The 19,339-nt window shown below is 44.3% G+C and overlaps 1 protein-coding gene across 1 annotated transcript; it reads left to right on the top strand.

Moving 5' to 3' along the window:
• The first annotated feature begins 422 nt into the window (after positions 1–422).
• LOC100709444 (ankyrin repeat and SOCS box protein 13) lies at positions 423–8,728 on the top strand. Its single transcript, XM_003449749.4, has 6 exons — positions 423–594; positions 3,087–3,274; positions 3,370–3,526; positions 3,604–3,738; positions 4,497–4,688; positions 4,953–8,728. The coding sequence occupies exons 1-6, from the start codon at positions 552–554 to the stop codon at positions 5,078–5,080; spliced, it is 843 nt and encodes a 280-aa protein (XP_003449797.1). The 5' UTR covers positions 423–551; the 3' UTR covers positions 5,081–8,728.
• The last annotated feature ends 10,611 nt before the right edge of the window (positions 8,729–19,339 follow it).

Genomic DNA, 19,339 nt, shown 5'->3' with positions numbered 1-19,339 from the left:
GATCTCTGTGTTTGCCATGGATTCAATAACAGTTATTTCTATATAATCTAAGGATTTTACATGGGCCTGAAAATCGCACCAGTTTTCAACTCTTTCTTATTGATAATCAAATAGATCTAAATTTAAATTCTGTTATTAATCAATTATCTAATATCCCATTAAATCCTGAGCCACGGGGGTCATGAATGTTTAGAAAGTCAAGTATTTGTCAATGTATTTTTGATATTGTATGTTATCCATATTATTTATTTATGAATTGCGTTTAATATGTGACATCACGGCGTCATATGTTGCTAAGGGCTTTTTACTGCACAGATTTTCATAGATTATTATTTAATCTGAGGTAGAATAAGTATTTGTTGTACTCTCCACGCGTGAAACAGTTTTATTTGGGGTAAAAACTACAAAGTCCAACATGCCCGCGGAGGTCGGGTTTTGTCACGTGACTCCTGCCGCATGTAGAGAGCGAGGACGCGACTGTTTACAAACAGCTCGTTTGTCCCCGCGTTTCATGTCAGCCGAGCTTGTTCTGCGGGGGAAGTATTCGGAGGATGGACACTGAAAAGTCTCGGCCCTATTTCTTTGGCGACATCGGTGAGTATGAGCGCAGACAACATGGCCGGCGAGACTGTCGTTTAATCGAGCCGTGGCCGAGTTTGACGTCAGCTTGGCTGTAGCTAGCAGGTAATAACAGCTGGCATAGAGAGAATTTATTCACCTGGAAAACGTGACGAAAAAGAAGTGGCAGGCGGTAACTTACACAACAATGGTCGCCATACAAAACCCAAACACGCACTGAGCTGTGAACCATAAACTATTACAATCAATCACAACCACTGATCAAAGATCATTGATCGGTGGTTGTTGATCAATGGTCTTGACAATTAGCATATTGTTGGTCAGTGGTGCTAGTTTGAGTCATCGTGTAAATGTCCTGTTTATAAGGTTGGGGAAACCTGCAGTCAGCTGGGACTGAAGAAGTCACTGGATGATGATGAAACGTTTCTCGCTACGTCCAGATGAACAGAATCAACATTTTTTCCTTACCTGGATGATTGAGACATACACTTGACTTTGTCTCTGTAGAGGATGTGATATTAAGGATGCAAAATGAACTATACAAAGATCCAAGAAGCTTTACGACAGCGCGGTCTGAGATGAAGGGAGAGAGATTCTTTTACTTTGGCATGTTTTCATTTATGTCCATTTTTAGATTTGACTAGGCAGCTTGCACTGATGGAAAGCCACTGGCACACAGTATGAGTGTATATGAAATGGATTGTGGGAGGAAGTTCATGCAACCCCACAAAGAGCAAATAAAGCTGGAACAAAGGGTCCCAAGAAACTTGAACCTGGTTCTCTTGGAGTGTGGTGACCGTGCTAAGCACTGTACCACACTATCACCACACAGGTCCCCTTTAATGGGTGGTTGGACTTGGCCCCAGGTGTGGATGCAAGCTAAGTAAAAACAGAAGAAAAGGTGAATGCGTCTCTTAGAATTACACACACTGACCATCACACATTGGTCACCGAGTGGTAGAAAAGCTAGAAAAGTACTAATTCTGTATATATTTATTTGTATATCTGTGCAAATGTCAATGTCCACTTTATTTATGCAAGTGGTGAAGAGATGACTGACCTGCACCAACATAAAGGGAACTGCAGTAATCTGGGCACGTTGATATGAAACATGGCTCAATCTTTCAAAATCCTTAGGAAATAAAGTTTTACCTTAGCAAGAAGTCGTAACTGAATAAAGCTTATGAAGCTTATTTGCTTTGTGAATTTAAAGGAGCTGTCAAAAAATACGCCAAGATGCCTGACAGAGGAGCGATTGAACGACAGAAAACGCTCAAGAATGGTTTTGGAAAGATCTGATCTCCTAAATACTGTAACCTCCATTTTGTTATTGTTGAGGAGGAGGAAGTTTGAGTCCATCCAGACTTTTATATCAGCCAAACAGTCCAATAACAGTTTCACAGAGTTGTCTTCATGCATGCTCAGTCATCCAGGTAAGTAAATCCCAAAAAGTTGATTCTGTTCAACTTTTTGGGATCCAAAAAGTTTCTCTCACTGAAAACACTACGTCCAAGACTTGTTAGTTTTTTTATGAAATGGCAGATAGAGTTGAATGTCATCAGCAAAGCAGTGGAAAGAGATATTATATTTAAAATAAAAATAGACCCTAGAGCCAACATACATAAGGAAAATAAGAAGATAGGGTTCCCCTAGGATGGATCCTTGAGGAACTCCACAAGTAAGAGGTGCTGCAGCTGAGGAATAAGCATCTGTCTGGACTGAGAAGCTCCTATTCATAAAGTGAACCACTGTACAGCAGTTCCCTTAATGCCCACAATGCTCGAGCCTCATAACAGGATACTGTGATCTACAGTGTCGGCTGGGATCTACGAGCATCAGAAAAGCAGGGGTTCCCATAGATGCGCAGTGAGATCATCTTTCTCTCAGCCGAAGAAGGCCGAGAGAAAGATGATTGGACTAGAATAGTGATGTCACAAACAGCTTGAGAGCGTGGGAAAGTGGAAGTGATGTGAAGTTTAGATTTAGCCGGAGACACCTGGGAGCAGACAGATGTGAGCTTCCTTATTAAACCTGCGCGTACGCTTCATTTAAAGCTGATAAACACACAGGATCACACTGGTTTAAAGCAGCAGGGCACGATGGATAAGTAAGACACGCCCAGTAGGGATCAGTACTACAAATACTTCTGAAAACCTCAAATCTGATATTTTTGCCGTGAAAAACTATTAAAATTTTTCACAAAGTTTACTGGAAGCTGTAGAGGCGAATGAGTTAGAAGGATTTGAAATGACTGTTAGAAGAGATTTAGCAACTTTTACAGCATTTTGATATTCATGTAAACAGTCCTTCAAGATTCCTAAGGACACACGCGGTTTGTCTTTTTTCCATCGTCTCTCGGCTTGTCTGCATTCAGCCCGACGCTGCGAGTGTATAGGTGTTCCACAGGTAACATGCAGACTGAGAAACGCCAGCAGAACAACTACTATAAATGAAATGGTGGAAATGTGATGAGGTTTCAGTTCATGATTGAACCTGCTCCTCTGCAGGCTGCTGGGCGGAGCGAACAGAGGTGCACAAGGCAGCGTCGCTCGGTCAGGCCTCCCAACTGGAGGAGCTCATTCAGGGCGGAGCCTCGGTCAACATGGTGGCCGTGGATTCCATCACACCGCTGCACGAGGCGTGCCTCCACGGACAGGCCAAGTGCGTGCAGCTGCTGCTTGAGGCTGGAGCTCAGGTGAATCACAGACACAGTCTGTCAAACTGGAGATCACATTTCTTGCAAACAAGCTTGCTTGATGAGCAACACTCTGTTCCCCATCATGCTGTCAGGTGGATGCAAGGAATGTGGATGGAAGTACCCCGCTGTGCGATGCCTGTTCAGCTGGTAGTTTGGAGTGTGTGAGGCTTTTGCTGCAGTACGGTGCCAAGGCGAACCCTGCCCTCACCTCCCGCACAGCCTCACCCCTGCACGAGGCCTGCATGGGAGGTGAGAGTCTCACATGTTGTGCTTTTGTCTGTGTTTTTGGAAAATAAAAGTTTCTTTCATATATGTTTGTATTTCAGGAAACTCTGAGTGTGTGAAGCTGCTGATTTCCATGGGAGCTTGTCTCGAGGCGTATGACCTTTACTACGGCACCCCGCTGCACGTGGCCTGTGCTAATGAGCACACGCACTGTGTTAAAGAGCTGCTCAATGCAGGTGAGGGTCTGTACAGGAGAATGAATAAAACAGAGTACAACGTTATATAAGCTACCTTACCTTGCCGGTTCGAGCCCCGGCTTGGACAGTCTCGGTCGTTGTGTCCTTGGGCAAGACACTTCACCCGTTGCCTACTGGTGGTGGTCAGAGGGCCCGATGGCACCAGTGTCCGGCAGCCCTGCCTCTGTCAGTGTGCCCCAGGGCGGCTGTGGCTACAATGTAGCTTGCCGTCAGCAGTGTGTGAATGGGTGGGTGACTGGATGTGTAAAGCGCTATACAAATACAGGCCATTTACCATTTACAGTCAGCGTGCTAACTGTAGACGGTCGGTGTATAAGGAGCAGATGAGAACACATTTTTAGCCCCTTTATGGAATTTCAATTTTGTGCTTTTTACCGCTGAGCCGTAAAAGGATGATGGGTACTGTTGTTGGTCACGCTGGGAGTGTGAACTTTGGGAACATGATAAACTGAGAATGAGGCAACAGAGGATCTTCATATTGATGCCACAGGTGTCTGAGGGGTGGCACAGAGAGAGGTTTCCAACACTCCGTTTGTACAAACACCAGTGTTCTTCAGACATTATTGGCACACAATAACAGAAATGCCTCAGAAAGAACAAAAAGCATCACTGTCAGTATTGTTGTCCCCCTGAGAAACTGAGCTTTGTATTGAGGCGCAGCACAAACCGCTGCGGTGATGTGTTAAATAACCACACCGACGTCTTCCTTCAGCCTTCAATGTTTCTGTTCTGCGTAGGCGCTAAAGTGAACGCCACCAGGCTGCACGAGACTCCGCTGCACCACGCTGCTAAAAGCATGCGGGTGGAGACGATCGAGATGCTGGTGGAGTTTGGAGCCAACATCTACGCTAGAGATCAACACGAGAGGAGACCCGTGGACTACACCACGCCGGGCTCTCCCTCTGCAGCCTGCCTACAGTCTTATGAGAGTAAGTTTAATGAGTGCGCAGCACCAGCAGGAGGCGAGAGAGGATCATTTTCACTTCCAGGAAGCGTCAGAAAGACGACACCTGACATGTGCCATAATATTCTGATGCACAGCTGCTCAGCTGTCTTTCACTTCTCGAGCTTTACTCTGACAGTGAATCAGTATTCTAGAGGCTAACACATGTCATTTTGTTCATGTGAGAAATGTCATGTTATCGTTTGCATGTGTTATGAACAGAGATTTGACATGTTTTCCCCGTGTTCAGCTTCTCCTCTGAGTCTGCAGCAGCTCAGCAGGTTGGCAGTGAGGAGGAAGCTCGGCACCAGGGCTCTAAATGTCATAGGCCAGCTGGAAATCCCTAAACTCATCATCAGCTACCTCTGCTATCAGTGAGTGCCACCTGGAGGAGGAGCCCGACCAGTGCTCGAAGACGGACTGGAAACTGCACAGCACTGTGTTAAATATGAGAACAGCTGGCACGAGCACAATGTCGTCTTTTCTTATTTAAATCAGCTTGAAAGTAACGAGTGCAGAGTGGAGACTGGAGCTGCTGCCTGAGACGCATTTAGTTTAAGAACGCCGCCATGCAAACACTGCAGCAGCTATTGCAGTCAGCGTTTTCAGGCTTGGACCCTTGTCAGTCTGTGTGATTGCATTAGTGCTGCTGTAAGATAAGATGCACAGTTTTTAACTTTTTAAAGAAAGCAGAGTAAGACTGATTTTCACTTGGCATGCTCTCTAACACACACACACACACACACACACACACACACACACACTGAACACATGTTCTTTGTTTCTGTCTCGTTTGCTAGTTTAAAGACTAAGATGTGTGTTGAATGTGGACAAAATATGTGGATGTTGACTCTGGTGTTATGACATGACTGCAGTCTGTTAACAGGACGTGTTTAATCAGAACTCGACTCTTCTGAGCTCTAAATGCCTTTAATGCTGTTGAAAACACATGATACACATTTAATGTTTGGTTTCTATGCTGGTCGACAGTTTGTGAGTGTGAGGCTCTCTGAGAGGAAGCACAAAGCATGAAGACACTGCTGCACTGCACATCTTTGGGTATGACCTCGAGTCAGGAGGAACGAGGGTGATGTTGATCCTGCAGCTACTCTGAGGACGAGCGCAGGAGAAAGTGACAAAGGCAACTTTAAAATAAGCTCAGCGCTTCACTCTCTGCATTTGATACGTTTAGTCGACTTAAAGAACTCGCAGTGATAACAGGGAGTCTGAACAGCGAGTGGAAACATGACAGCAACTTTTATATCTGCTCATGTTAACATAACCGTTGACAGGCTCGTCTCCCCTGCAGTAGGTTCTGTTGTTAGAGACAGCGGCTCTCACACCTTTGCTTCCCTTTAGACTCTGTTTGACTTTGTTAGTTAGATTATGTGTGGGTGACTTGTTTGCCAGCGACTAGTCCTAAACAGACTGTCTACCACCAGAGAAGAGTGTGCTTCTAATCCTGGGCATGACTGTGTGAGGCTGTTTGTTTTTAACTGGAAACGAAGCTCAGGAAGACGAGATGTTGCTTTTGGAAGCAGAGGCATCGTCAGCAGCTAATGGTTTCTGGATCAAACGCTGGATTTGCTGGGACAGCGCAGCGCAGACTTAAACTCTCGCTGTCAGAGTATGAAATGATGAAGTGGGGCATGGCGTGCAAATGAAAGAAAGTTTCTTATAAGAGGAATACCAAACAAGTCTGCTGTCAGAGCTGCAGCCTGAAACTCTGCAGATGCTCCCTGTTGGTGCAGTTTTAAGGAGACGCCGATCCTAGTCACCTATTTATAGCCTTGTGGCATTTATTCCATTAAATCTGCTTCAAGAGGCGATGCAGGGAGCCCTGTCAGGTCTTATGTTGGTATGGTGTTATGAATTCCTTAAAGTCCTTTATATTGTTTCTTTTCCCCCTGTCTTCTATTTTTGGCGGTTAATAACTGTGATTTATCTGTGGAAAGGGAGTCAGGCCACAGGCGGGGGAAACTCGTCCACGTACAGACTCCTCTCTTTATCAGTGTTACTGGATTATGGTCTGTAAATACCTGCAGCACATTCTTTATATAACAACACCAGCATCTGACCTGTTTTACAGCATCTCCCATTTTTATTCATTTTAATGTATTTTTCCCAAATTGGCCCACATTTGTCTTAATAATCAGGCAAACGTCTCAGGAACCTTGTTTAACAATACTTCTGGCTTTGTTTGAGATGGATCTAATAGCTGTTTATAGCAGAGTGTAGTTATTAAACAGTGCAGAGACATGTGGTTTATGATGAAGCTGTCCTTGTTGGTTTTAACACCGCTGATGAAAAATGATTTGAAGTATCTGAGAAAGAAATTATATTCACAAACACAACTTTGACTGACTTGTGTTCAGGTGACATCACTTACACAGAGAGTAGACGCACATCTGTGAACTCAAACTGCTGCAGCAGTGCTTTAAAGCTGGATTCTATTGAATGACCACTGGGTGGTGACGAGTGTCGTCTCACACTCTTTGCTCTCTGATCTTAGTAAAACCTGTCATGATGACTGTATGGGCTCAGGGACGTCTCTCAGTTTCACAGGCAGCTACACTCCTCTCTGTCACATTCACTAGCAAACGGCGCCTTCATGACTGGGTAACAATGGTGGCTCCATCCTTTATATCTTCTACACTTGCAACTGTTCCATTTGAAAATAACAGCAGCAGTAAGCCTGAGTCACACAGGTCGCTCTGCAAACTCCCGTTTACCAGGAAAATGTGGATCACACCCAGCTGGCGAGTAGTCGCTAGTGTTAGTTAGCAAATGTTGGTATTTTCCACCCAAACTACAAGGAGGTTCTTGGTGGAGCCTCCATCACAAACCCAACAACCACCCGTGAGCTGGTTGGAGAATTCACATCTTTTATTGAGCAGAAATAACCAGACAGTCTCTGACCAGATGACCTAATGACTGCCCACAGGTACTGAAGCTGTCCTTATGTGGCAAATTCTCTGGATGTGATTGTGATCAGAGCTTTCATACTGAGGCCACTTTAGTTTATGCTGTGTGTAAGGAGCAACTCCACCATATACATCAGATTGGCTCCTGTAAAGCCCCCTTTCACTAACATTAAGAATTTATTAGACACAAAATAAGCAGAATTATTGTAGTAATACATTTCCATGTCACAGTGCTTCATGTTATAGCCTGAAAGTGAACCACAAGAACTCTCCTGCTTTTTTTCTCTCACATCTGATGATATGAAGGATAAACTCTGTGCACGTGCAGCCTGCTGACATCACCCTTCAGTGTTTTAACTTCTCCTCGCTTCCATCTTCAGCTGCCAGCGGGCACAGTTACCTTGCATAGCTTTAAAGAGCACGGGGCCGTCTGTCAGCACTCATGGAGGTCAGCACCTGCTGTGTTGACTGTTGGTCTGACAGATCTTCAGCAAGAATTCAGAACCAATATTTCATAGTTCATGCCTTCATCCAAATCTCTCAGTTCACTCCCTCGTTTGGCCCTCACCCCAAACGTGAGCGGGCTTCACGATGCTGGCCTGTTGTCATAAATACGCCAAGCTGTAAAAAGTTAATCAAAATCTAGATTCCTAAAAACTTACCTTCCATGTTAGGCTGTTATTCATTTGAAACAAATGTTGCCGGGGTCATTATAATGTTAGCCTGTAAATGGTTTGGAAGCACAGCTGTCATGGAGCGCTGCTTTTAAGAACAAATCAAATCCTCTGCTTAAGGCTGAAAGTTACTACTATGATATGCACCTGGTTTCAAGCACTGGGCTGCGGCAGGGGCTGAGAAGACCTTACACGAGGGCAGCGTCCAGTTATTGAAGATAAGAAGTGGCTCTCAGTCCATAACAGAGCTTTGAAATCAAAGCTTCCTATCTGTGCAACAGTTTTTCAGACTGTATTTCTTGGATTGCACAGATTGCAGTTCTCTCTCATGTGCCAAGTTTGGAGCCTGATCAATAACACACAATGTGTCCTCAGTGTCGATGTTATTAAACTGCTCTGCATATGATGAATAAACTTAATAAAGTGCACTAATGATGTGTTTGCTGACCTTTTTTTGTTTTCCCATGAACTGAGAATTCTGAGAAACATTTAGGACAGTTTGTCCCGACAACAGGACCTGCGTGCTGGCCTGGGCCATCATGGAGGCCTCGGTCTGTGTCAGATCACAACAACGGGTGCTGAACGTGTCAGCTTATTCTAGAAAACACCATTGATGAGCAGCATATGGCTGATGACAGCACTGTAGCATGGCTTTTGATTTCTCCAGCGTCGTTCCATCATTGACGACTCTTAAAGATGGTCGATGCACCGATTCTTGTATCGTGCTGTATACAACATGCCGCATTCACACAAGCACTTTCTTCTTATTTAAGCATTCACACACATTCACACTCCCAAGGATGGATCAGAGAGCAACTTGGTGTTAGTATCTTGCCCAAGGATGCTTGGCAGGGATCGAACCACCAACCTTCCAATTAGTAGGTGACCTGCTCTACAGCCGCCCCACGGTAACCAATAATTGAGTCCAAAAGTCCCAAACAACCAAACATGATGCACTAAACCACAAAAAGCTGTTTAAAGATGAAACATGAAAATGCCTGTATATACAAATATGTTGCCTGTCTTGACATAACAAACAGTTGATTTTCTACAGAGCAGCTCATTATGATCGAATACACACGACAAGCTGATGGTAAATGTATCACATATAATAAAGCACACTGGCTGCTTCTCCCTGAGCCTGGTTAAAAGGGAGGTTTTCCTTCCCGCTGTCGCCAAGTGCTTGCTCACAGGAGGCTGTTTGATTATTGGGGATTCCTCTGTATTATTCTACAGTCTTTACAATACGAACCTATCCCAGCTACCACAGGACTAACACAGAGAGAAACACCACTTGGATTTAAACCTACGGGCGTTCCCAACAAACCTAACCCTGCATGTCCTAAGACTGTGGGAGGAAGCCAGAGTACCAGACACGGGCAAACATGCAAACTCCACAGACAGGCAGGTGGAGGAGTCAAACACAGCACCTTGCTGCTGTGAGACAACAGTGCTAACCACCACACCACCCCAACTTGGAGATATATTTCTATATATATAAACTGATTGGTTCAGGGTTGTGTGTGCACAAATACAAAGCTCAAACTCAGGTTTACATGAAGCCGTGTGGGTCAGAGGAAAGCTCATGCTTATCTAATGTGTTGATTTTAAGCAGCTGCCATTCACAGATACTAACAATGTTATTAACTCAGTTTTCCTGTCCTTAGCTGCCACAGTAGCTCCTCCTCTGGTCTCGGCTGTATTCAGGCTATGATGTGTGTTCTTGTGCATACCTTGGCTGTAAGTAGTTTACAGTACGCGAGCTACTGCTGCCTTCCTGTCAGCTCAAAGGAGTCTGGCCATCCTTCTCTACCCTCTGGCACCAGAGAGCTGCTACTTACTGGATATCTCCTCACGTTCAAACCATTCTCTGTAAACCAACATGACTTTGGGATGGAAAGATCCCAGTAGATCACCAGTTACTGAACCAGCCCATGTACCAACGATAACCACGTCATGTTCAAAGCCACCTTAATCACTCTCTCCTAGTTTGAACTTTAGCATCTCTTCATGTTAAGTCAGTATATCTTAATGCTGCCATGTGATTGGCTTATTAGATACTTGTATTAAGGGACAACCTAGCGGGGTATCTATGGCAGCAGCAGGTGAGCGCATATGACTGGAGTGATGCACAAAATGTGGATGCTTGGGAGGAAGAGAACAGGACATGCATTTCCTGTTCAAAGTCAAGGAAAATAAGACACTTTGTAACTTTTACACTTTATATTTCAGTCAGCTTTAGATGTAATCGACTGTAATCTTGTGATAAATCTAAATTTGCTGTCAGAATGAACGCTGTTTATAAGCACTGGTTGCTGCCAATGTGATTTTAGCTCATGCAGCAGTCAACTCAGTTCCCCTCATTTGCCGCTAGGTCGCGCCATGGACAAAGAAATCCTTTGTCATGCAAACGGATACTGTATAATGTTGGTGAGCATGAAACAGGCTGTGTCAGCATGTGTTCAGACCCTGAGGGAAAAGAGAAGATGAGCTTCTGTAACTGTGGCCACTCTCCAGCTTGTGGCTAAATAATTTGGCCCAGCTGATTTCCTCCCTCCCTCTCTCTGCCTCCTGAGGAGCAGATCTGTCATTAGGCCATAAACAGATGGGGGAAAGCATCTTGGCGGTAAAAGAGGAGCAGGGGAAAATAAAATGGAGCCAAGCAGATTGGGAGAGTAGATTGTGGATCTGAGCTGCTAAGCAGACAGGAACTGGGAGGTTTTGTTTGAGAGTCAGAGATAAACACAGAGCTGGATGCTGTGATGGTCCAGTGCTTCGCTCCTTCAACAGACACTGCAGCCTGGAAATCACCACCCTCAAATGAGCAGCAGATGTGGTCACTGCGCTGAAGGCTAGCGTAAGATTTGTGCACAAAAAGTTTATATCCAGATGTTCATTAAGGTGGGTAATGTCTAGAACGAACTGGGCAACTGGAAGCTCGAGTTCAGGACTTGGAGTGACCGACAGGGGACATGATGAATCCAGCTGTAGAGCAGGATGTCAGGCAGACTGTCACAGGTTTGGATCTCCAACTAACTGTTTCAACACTCTGAGCTGGGCTGCAGAGTCGGGGGTCAGATGAGGCCTTTTGTTATCGAGCAATATTGGACATTTGGTTTTTACCAAGCAGGGCTGAACTCTTGGATGTGTAACATTGATGTACTTGAGATTCCCTTAGAATGAGAGCAGGAACACTGGTGTGAAATACGAACTTATCCCCGAGCTTCCTCTGGATGTTTCTGTATCAGACATGCAGCATGCCTGAATGTGCAGCTTGTTTCTCTTCTTTTGTTGCACTGTCCGTGGCCTCACGCTCACTTTTCTTTCTCCCGTATTGATGTTTTGTGCCTGGGCTGAGATGGACGACTGTGCTGCGGGATCAGAGTTTTTTTGTTTTTTTGCAGAAAGGCCATGTCGGTGACGGAGCAGCTGTTGGAGTTCTTTCATGCATTCATGTGAGAATAAAAGCTTCATAGAACGAAAGAAAATTATACTCTTATTGTGTGGTGTAACGTTGTTGTTATGTTGTTACAGATTCACACATAAATACATTTAAAAGAAGAGTCAACAACGGTCTTACTGGCAGCTGCTGCCTTGTCCTTCAGTGCTTTTATAATGAAGGTGCAACATCCACCTTTTAAAAGATTTATAGCTATTTCACAGGAACGTCAGTATTGTGGCTGAGAGTCGAATGATTAACACACTCATACACGTGCATGTATAACGATGGTGCTTTCACAACTGCAGTAATGAACAGTGTGTTCCTAAAATATGAGGATATATATGCACTGTAGTCTAAAACCCTGTGTTCTCTGTGTTGGACTAAACACGGCTGTTTCTGTAATATGACATACATGATGTGACTGATATTCATGTTTCCATTTTCCCTTGTACAGGCACACACAGCATGCTGGGACAGTACACACTCCATCACTAACATGTGTGTTGCTCAGAGAGCCCAGACTGTAATTTCTAAATGTGTTGTTTCTACTCAGTCACACGAAGCTGAAACACTGTAACTACTTACATGATTCAAATCCTCTTTGAGTGCTGAGGCCCACTCTGATGCAGCACAGTATCTGCACAGACCGGAGGGGTGGCCTGGCATACATCTTAGGCTTGTTAGACAACACACTCTGGTTTGGATTTTGGTGTTTTGCTTTTTGACTTTTCTTTTTTTCATCACGTGCTGGTAAAGTTTAGTCACTGAAAACCACTCGGTTAGTGTTAGGATGTTGTGGTTTGGGTTAAAACACACTTCGTAACAGCAGCTTGGCTCACTGACTAATGATGCCTCTCACTGAGGCTTTAACCCACAGAGTCGGGGAAAAGATGCCAAAAGGAGCTGATATATCATAATGATGTTGGTCCTGGATCAATACTGCCTAATCACATTATCTGCACTGTTACGATGATGTGACACCAACACAGAGATATCAGATCATCCTGCCAAAACACAAAATGCCCCCTTTTATAAACAGGCATAGACTGGGTGTATAAATTGTTAAATACTGGGAACGTTCATGTCCTTGTTTTTCATTGAAGTGGCAGATATATATATATATATATATATATATATATATGTATACGTGTGTGTGTGTGTGTGTAAGCATGATCCAAGCACTATAGAGTACATAGCAGTGTTTTAGTTTTCACAGAGAAAAATAGCTGGTGTATTTCAGGCAAACGTATCCAGCATCATCACTGGTGCACTAAGTATCACCAGCAGTGTGTCAGTAAACCTACATGATGGGGTTTTATTTCCAGTTCTCATCAACATGAATCTTCTAAAGGGCAAACATCTACTTTTAAGTGTGATGTTTGTGTGAAAGTGTGTGAATGTGTGTGTGAATGGGTGAATGACTGGATATGTAAAGCGCTTTGGGGTCCTTAGTGACTACAAAAGCGCTATATAAATACAGGCCATTTACCATTTACCATTTAAAAAAGTTCAAATGTCAGAGACATCCAGTCTGCTTTCAGCGTGCTGTACACTGAAGTGTTGCTAAAGGGAACTACAGCTGACTCACTCTGTGAGGCAATCAGATACTTCCTGTCCTCTATCAGGAGCACACCGAGTCTCGGTCTGAGGGTGGACACTGAGAAATTCCACAGACACCACCCAGCAAGCAACAAGAAAAACATAACAATGACATAAATCAAGCAAACATACATCTTCTAAATTATAACATGAGATAAAACCAGCAGCGATGCTGGAAACAGATATAGAAGATTTACGCTTTAATTATAATCATTTATTGATTACAACAGTAGATTAAAGACTGCTTAATTGTTTTCAGCTCCACAGTCTGGCCTCCACCCTCCCGTCTGCTCCCACACTTACAGTCTGCTTTGGTCTGAGAAAATCATATTCACGTGTGTCTGGATCACAGCGCCCGGGGTTATACGCACTCTCGCTCACGCGCACACGAGCTCACAGGGACACTTCAAAAGCAGCGCGATGGTGGAGACATCTGGTAGTAGTTTCTGAAGGGAGTCCCCCGTCACAGAGTTTTCCAATCTCAAATAAAGCTGCCTTGGTGCGAATAAAGTCAACAGAATTTCCTTCCCAGACGCTTTCCCTCTCAGTCTTTGTTTTTCAGCGGCTGATGCAGATCCAGTGAAGTGTGAGAGGCCTTGGACCGCCACGATGACTGGCTGACCTGCTGTTCTGGGAAGAGTTCCTTTTCTTCACAGGTAGTCTTCATGGGAAAGCTGAATGACTTGCCTTCCTTAGCTGCTGATGCCCCGGACGTATAAAAGATCCACCGGCCCAAACACAGCAGAGGTCTAGTCATCATACAGTAGGTGGTAACCCTAACCAGCTGTTTGACAGAAGAGTCTGGGGCTGTCACCAATCAGTTTGGCCTCAGAGGGTCAAATGTTCTGTGGAAAATGTTTTCTTACTCCAGATGGATGCAGCACAGACAGAGTGAAGAAACACTGATGTTATGTTTCTAAAAATGTCACCTCATGGTGAGAAACAACACCAACCAATTCTGAGCCAGTAAGTGAAGGATAACAAAAATATGGCTGGTTGAATAGTCGGCCTTACCATTACCATTCAGCATCATAACACATGACAGGTCCAGTAATGGGACACAGTCGTTTCTCACTGACTGTTCATTCTCACCCCAGATTTAAACGGAGTTATGACCACAGAGCTGCTGCTGAACAGATTCTTCATGTGTGTCCTGACCAAAGGCTGACTAAGCTGGAGACCAATCCAAAACATCTTTCAATACTAAACAGGTGTGGGTGAGTTTACTGCCAGTCTTACAGCGTCACACACAGAGAAAGAACATAGCTGCCTTCCCTGGGAAGCCACAGGCAGGGCGTCTGATCAGACTACGTAACACCCGCCTACTTACGCTTCATGTTCAGCTGGGCAGCTCCCATCAAAAGCAAATATTCACATACCAGCTCAAGGTGAGGTTGTAACCTGAAAAACTGTTAAATCATTTGAAGAATGCTGAGACACATGGCTGCCAGTCGAAACTTCACAAATGCAAAGTTTCAGTTTTATTGTTTCTTATATGAGCTTAGAGCTCAGCGTGAGCTGTGTGCAGGCGGGTTTCTGCTGTTCGATCCCCGTCTGCTCCCCTGCTTGGCATGCAGGATGCTAACCACGAGTTGCTCTCTGATGCATCCACTGTGGACGTGTGTGACTCCTAGAGAGAAAACACATCGAAGGAGCAAAGAAAAAATGCTTGTATGAAGCAGTTTTTTTTACCTGTGGATGAAAGCTTAGGCTGTTCTTTCTGCCACACAGATACAGTGTTGCACATTAAACACAGATGTTTTCATATAAGCAAATGCTCATTTATCACTTTTACTTTTCTGTTCAGAGGTTATTCTTTTTTTGTTCACTTTGAAGCGACACATGAGCACATTTCTGTTTCATGCACATTTCCATTATTTTGGGTAACGACTTTACGTATGTGAACATTTCTTTAAAGAATGTTACCCAGCTGTTTCAAGCAGTTTATTAATTAGCTAAAGATGGAAGCAATTTTAATTGCTACTTTAAACTTACATTGAAGCCTTTACTCATTGTTTTAGCAACGGTCCCGTTATTGTTAATACTGCGAATTAAAGCATGTTTCTGTTGTGTTTAGCAATTAAAATCATTATCATAACAACTATTTGGACATCTTATTCATCAATATTACACCACTATACTATTTGCAGCTGGATTTGAGCCCGATCGAGTTCACACTGTGGAGGTTTCGACATTTTTCATAAACAACTGAATTAAAGTCGGACTGAAATGATTTTGCCCTAAACGTCGTCTGACGAGTGATAAATGTTCACATAACAGTGGCTTTGTCCTGTCTGTGAGCGCGGTGATGTAAGGTCATTATGTCGCCTGAAAAACAAATGTGGAGTACAGAATGTGCTGAAGCTGCTGTTTGGTTTTCAGATTGTGTTTCTCTCCCTGACAGCTGCTAATTAGATGGTTGTCACCTCAGTGTGTGCACGCTGAGAGCGCAGCAGAGCTCACACTGCTCTACATACCAGCAGAGAAGATGTCAGTGCTGGGGGTGAAGGAGGAGCCGTCAGGTTGTAAATACCTTGGCACAATGTGTGTGTTGTGCCGTTGCTTTGTATGCTGAGATTCTTGAAACCTGTGCTTGTTATGTACTGAATGCCACATAAATATGCTGAATATATGATGAACGTCACCCCATTCTTCTGTAATAACACAGCGGTGAAGCAATTTTGGCAGGTACAAGTCAAGTTACCTAACTCGTTGGCTCCCGATGCAAATCACCGAAATGTCATGAAGTGTGTGAGAATGTGATGTGTGTGAAGTTCCAACACGAGTCTCACTCTGACCCTGTGTGTGTGGTGGGAAACCTTCCCCACACAGTGAACTACATACAGACCGGGCCCACCCCACCATGCTGGACCAGTATTATATGCTCAGTTCATACACTTGATGATTAAGATGACATGAAACTATTAAATATAAATCTGAATAAAATTATCAGCAAAGTCCTGTAATCCCTAATCCCCGTGTTTAACTGAACAAGGACAAACCAAATGTTAAAGGTCAGTCGTGGTAAAAATGCAGGAAAGACTGCAAGGGCAGAAAACTAAAAGCACAGGTCGGTCAGAGACATGGTGGTAGGTGACTGAGCGATGGACGCAGTTCTGCAGCTGTCATCACTGCTGCAGACACAGCTGTGTCACCACCGTTAGTCAAATGTGTGTCGTTACCAGTGTGATCTGCAGGAAACAGAGTAAAATGTTCTGCCCTTCAGTTTAGTGATGTTTCTAACATCAGGGTCAAAGAACGCATGTAGATGAATAACTGCACACACACTTTGTGTAGCATGTTGCTGCCCAGCCTGTTGACTGTTTAAAACAGGAACAAACATTTGGGCCTCTTTACAGCAGAGTGTGCACGTCTGTGAGGAACGTCAGACTCCAAAGCTCATGAACTTTGGCTGAAATGATCAACTTTGATAAAGCCTAAATGATTACCGCTGCACTGCTGTGATTCAGTTTTGTTTTGCAGCCTGCTCCAAAGCTGCATGTGAACAACAGCAGAGTAGTTAGAGTATCTGAGTCTGAGTGAACATGCGTTGCATACATGACAGTCAGTTTAATGGCAGGTAAGTATGTGCATGTATCTTTGCCTAACCCTCGCTGTGTTTGCTGTAGGTGCGTCTGTGTGTCTGCAGACACTGTGTGCCTTCAGCAATAAAACAAAGACTTAAACTTGACTCAACAAAACATTCCCCTGCAGCATCAAATCGCTGCTTCTCTCTAAACTCTAATAATAGTTTATTGAAAGATCAGATTAGTCTGAACAAATCAGCCTGGCGCCTGAGAGGAGAACAGTTTGAACCTGCCCTGCTTTCAAAGCTCACAGGCTTCTTTGGTGCTAGCTGGTGAGACTGATGGCTTCTGTCATTGTCTCGAGTGTTTATCTCCTGCTGATGTGAAAGAGAAGCCAAAGTATTGAAGCTAAACTCTCACAGCTCAGTGACATTCATCCAATGCAGCCTCACGGCAGTTTGTGCAATCCTCACAACCTGTAATCTACTGATTCCTGTTTCTGGACATGAGCTGCATTCTTCATGCTTTTCTGGTTTCCTGTGTCCAAGCAGACACAGACTCAACACTCACATCAGACCTCCAAACTTCACTCTACAAAGTTTTCACTTCTTTTTTTAACACATTAGTATTATAAAGTACTTTGTTAGGAAACTAAGTGCTTCCTGTAGAAATACCAGTATCTGTTTTCTTCTGCTTGTCCTGTTCAGACTGCTGCGATCCCCCCTGGCTGTGAGAGATGGTGGACGGATCAGCTGTCTGTCACAGCGGAGCATCGACACTCACATTCATACCTGTAGCTCATTTGTTTCTGCCAGTTAGTCAGATGCAAACTCCACACATAAAGGCTCCGATGGATTTGAACCCAGGACATTCTTCCTGTGAGGAATCAGTGGAAAAACATGTTTGTGTCCATGATGCCAGCAAGTAGATTCCTTTTTTATTGCTTTCTCACACTTTGCTGTCAGTTGATAACACCAGAGCCGCTCTAACCCAACAGTTTGGACTAAAGCAAAACAGTCTTTAGAAAGGTGAATAGCTGTTGACGTGTCGGGTGGAGGGATTATTTCTTTTACAGAGACTTGGCAAAGAAAGATCAGCGATCATGACTTTAACTTCACTGGATTCACACAATACAGAACTCCACAGCGAGAGTCAACACGGCACAGCCTGCGGCCATGTCCACACTGAAAACGCATCGTTTTCTCTCCGTTTTGGCCTCCCGTCCACACTGACACGGCAAACGCAGCGTTTTGAAAACGCTCTCGAAAACAAATACATTTGAAAACGGTGCGTTAGCATCGCAGTGTGAACAGCGAACCCGGAGCCTTTTTGAAAACGATGACACATGTTTGTCATATGACAAACTAAGATAGCGGAGTACATTATACAGCAGTTGATTTAACAGCCCTGTTAAAGATTAATATCAGTCTGTACGTGCTCCAGACAGCTTTTCCTCAAATTCTTTAATTCTCACTCGCTTTTGCAACTTTGTACTTTTGTGTTACTCGCACCAACAACTCCACCTCATTGTTAGTCCATTTCAAAAACTCGGTGCTTTTCCTCAACATTTTGCTGCAACGTTTCAACGAGCCGGAAAGTAAATAAACGACAGACAGAAATGAGGCAGGTCGAATCTTCTTGCGTTTCAGTCGTTTCAGTGTGGATGAACAGCTGTTCGGGAACGACTGAAAACAATAGAGTGGACGCGGAGCGTTTTCAGACGAAAACTCCATTTTCAAATTTCTCCGGATTAGTGTGGACGTAGCCGCAGAGCGCAGTGCTGTGGAGGTGTGTGCGCTCCACTGTCATACAAACACAAAGGTGTAGGAACATGTCACAGCTCAGCAGCCGTGGTGAAGCAGGCAGTTATTATGCAGCCCACATCGAAATGAAAAGGAGAATTATTTCTCCACAATGATTGATCTGGAGTTTCAGGTGTGTCTGATATCCAGATGTGCACATCTGGGAAGCGTATTGGTTGTTTTCACATTTTTACTGGTGTATTTCTGTAGTTCTCAGGTGAATATCTCCTTCATAGAGCAGGCCTTGTGCAGTGTCTCTGACCTCTGACCTGCCACTGCCCCTCCATCCCTCCCTTATCTGTGAACACTGATGTGGATCTGTCACCTCTCATGCAGCATTTTTCTTTTCTCTTCACATTTCCACTCTTCTACACTTTCTCATGGATCCAAAGCCTGATTATTACGCTGAAACTGTAGCTTTCCACAGGAAATGCTTACTCACACTTTCCAGGCTCACATGTGAAAATTGGAAAATCAGCAAAGGATCAGAGAGCAGAGAAGGGGACGAGTGTTATTCCTGGAAACGGTCCACCCCACGGCCGCCTGCTGTGCCACTAACCCAGTTGTAGTACGACTGAGATGTGTGTGGGGAGGGAGGGTAAAGGTGAAAGGGCACCAGGTTTGCAGTGTGAGGTGGAGTGAGAGAGCGAGCGGGCCGACACATCGGAG

The sequence above is a fragment of the Oreochromis niloticus genome, linkage group LG17 (assembly GCF_001858045.2).
Source record: "Oreochromis niloticus isolate F11D_XX linkage group LG17, O_niloticus_UMD_NMBU, whole genome shotgun sequence".
Lineage (NCBI taxonomy): Eukaryota > Metazoa > Chordata > Actinopteri > Cichliformes > Cichlidae > Oreochromis > Oreochromis niloticus.
This window is presented reverse-complemented; position numbering and strand designations above follow the sequence as displayed.